Raw genomic sequence first — 2000 nt, 5'->3', positions numbered from 1 at the left:
TTTGCGTATCAGCGCGGATTTCACAACAGTAGCGTAATTTTTGTAAGGAGAGATATCTATACCTATAGAAGAAGGTAAAAAACATAACTAATCTATGAAGAGAGTATAAAGACAGCGCGTTAATAGAGAGATCGTATCCCAACGATGAGGTACCACTCTTTTCTTGCGGCAGGGGGGATTTGCGTTACCCAGGGAGGGACGTTACCTGATTTTTTCTGAAAAAGTGTGGTATCTATCACATGAGGCAACGTTGCATTACCATGATTCATCCAATATTCTACTGATGGCGAACCGAAAGTACACAGCCATATCTCAGGCTAAAGAAGCCCGTAGAGAGTACAATATACTCGCACAGCAAAGATATAGAGAGTATGTGTTCAATTCGTGCCCGTTCAATGTAACTCAAGAGCGTTCTGACTTTCACATAGGAGGCTGAAATTGCGAAGACAGGTCTCACAGGATTCACCTTCAGACGACCCAATGAGAGATGAGACAGAAGCGGAGGAAGAAGAAGAAGAAGAAGGGGAAACGATCGCAGTCGCACCTCTAGTGGAAAATACACGAGAAGCCTTGACCGAGAATGTCCGAGGAGAGAGGAGCTAATCAGATCCTCTTCGTGCCTCACTTGCCCCATTGGAACATGTGACTAGTATTGATCAAGCGCTTAACGAACTCTTGGCCAGCATTGAAGACCCATGCGTCCAGAAATCTTTACAGGATCCGATTGCGCGCATCGATTCCAGATTCAAAGATCTTGTCAACCGGGTGCACCGAAAAGAGCAGCTTGTTATGCCCACAATCCATTACAGTCCACATGCGTCGGCTGCAGTTTGTAACAGAGAGCACAACATGTTGGCAGATACGATCGCATCACTCAGCACACAGGTATACAGGTACCGTGCCCATCATATGAATCTCACAGAAATCAAAAGTCTCAGCGCACAGTTAATGCAGGTGGCCATGTTTCCTAAAAATATCCACACGATATGCGACGCTTCTACAGTGATTAGCGATTGCGGCTTCACCTCTGCAAGCAGCATCCCCAAAGTCAAGTCATCTTGAGATCAAGAATCAGCCAATCACGTTGATTACTCTGCAGCTGACTTCTCATGCTAAGCTATGAACGGAAGGTGGCGTTGTTCAGAATCGCTGGACCGACGCTGCTACCGCTTCGAAAGTGACTAGTGTGGGCGACGCCTACGCGGATGGGATTGGCTTGCGTTGAAGCAGACATGAAAGACATGGACACTTACAAAATGGGCGCTTTGTAGACCCACATCTATGCGCACGCCCGCATGCATGAACGGTCACGTGGATCATGTGGATTAGGGTGATTGCCTGCAAGGTAATCTGCAGAACGCCCTGCTTAACCCGACTTCAACATGAACCATAACTGGTAATCTGAGTGTGCGCTCTTTCTATCAGACTCCGCCTGTTATCGCAGCGAGAATATCAGTCCTACCTCTCAGGTCTTCTGGTTCAAAGTGGGCACACACCAGGACGATGCCTTGCTTGCGCCACTCGGAATCGCCGTCGTCTCGTTTTCTGCGTCTTTGCGGCACAGCCTCGCACAATCAAGGGTTGCTTGTGTGCAACCCGTGTGCATGCACGTGCTGTCCATTGTGTCGGTAAATAAGGACCTGCAAGCACGCGGAGTAATTGTTGCATATGGTCTTGGCAACGTTGCCTGCCTAGTAAGATAAGCGTGGAAGCCTCGCTTCGACAGTTTCGGTCCGGGGGCCGCGCGCTTGTACCGCCACTCATATGCTGTACGAATGAAATGAATTATGGGCCTTGTGCCGCACATTGTCCTGAGACTTGCCTGTCCTAGATTAATCGATGGTACTGGAGACGCGCTAACCCCGTGCATATTTACCTTCGTGATCCTGATTACCACCGCGATCATCAGGGTGCTGCGCCGCATTATTGCAGCAACCTGCTAGGTGCTTCCGCGGTGCGTCACTAACTGTGGAAGAAGAGAAGTAGACATGGTCAGGCTG

The 2000-nt window shown here is 49.0% G+C and overlaps 1 protein-coding gene across 1 annotated transcript; it reads left to right on the top strand.

Annotated features, from left to right (window-relative positions):
- Positions 1–283: 283 nt before the first annotated feature.
- On the top strand, positions 284–1062 carry COCCADRAFT_42262 (uncharacterized protein; the record flags this gene model as incomplete). The annotated part of the gene is made up of 2 exons (XM_007720753.1): positions 284–410; positions 608–1062. The coding sequence occupies 2 exons, from the start codon at positions 284–286 to the stop codon at positions 1060–1062; spliced, it is 582 nt and encodes a 193-aa protein (XP_007718943.1).
- Between the last annotated feature and the right edge of the window lie 938 nt (positions 1063–2000).

Source organism: Bipolaris zeicola (genome assembly GCF_000523435.1).
Source record: "Bipolaris zeicola 26-R-13 unplaced genomic scaffold scaffold_620, whole genome shotgun sequence".
In the NCBI taxonomy this organism is placed as follows: Eukaryota; Fungi; Ascomycota; class Dothideomycetes; order Pleosporales; family Pleosporaceae; genus Bipolaris; species Bipolaris zeicola.
Note: the sequence above shows the minus strand (reverse complement) of the source record. Positions and strands in the feature narration are given on the sequence as shown.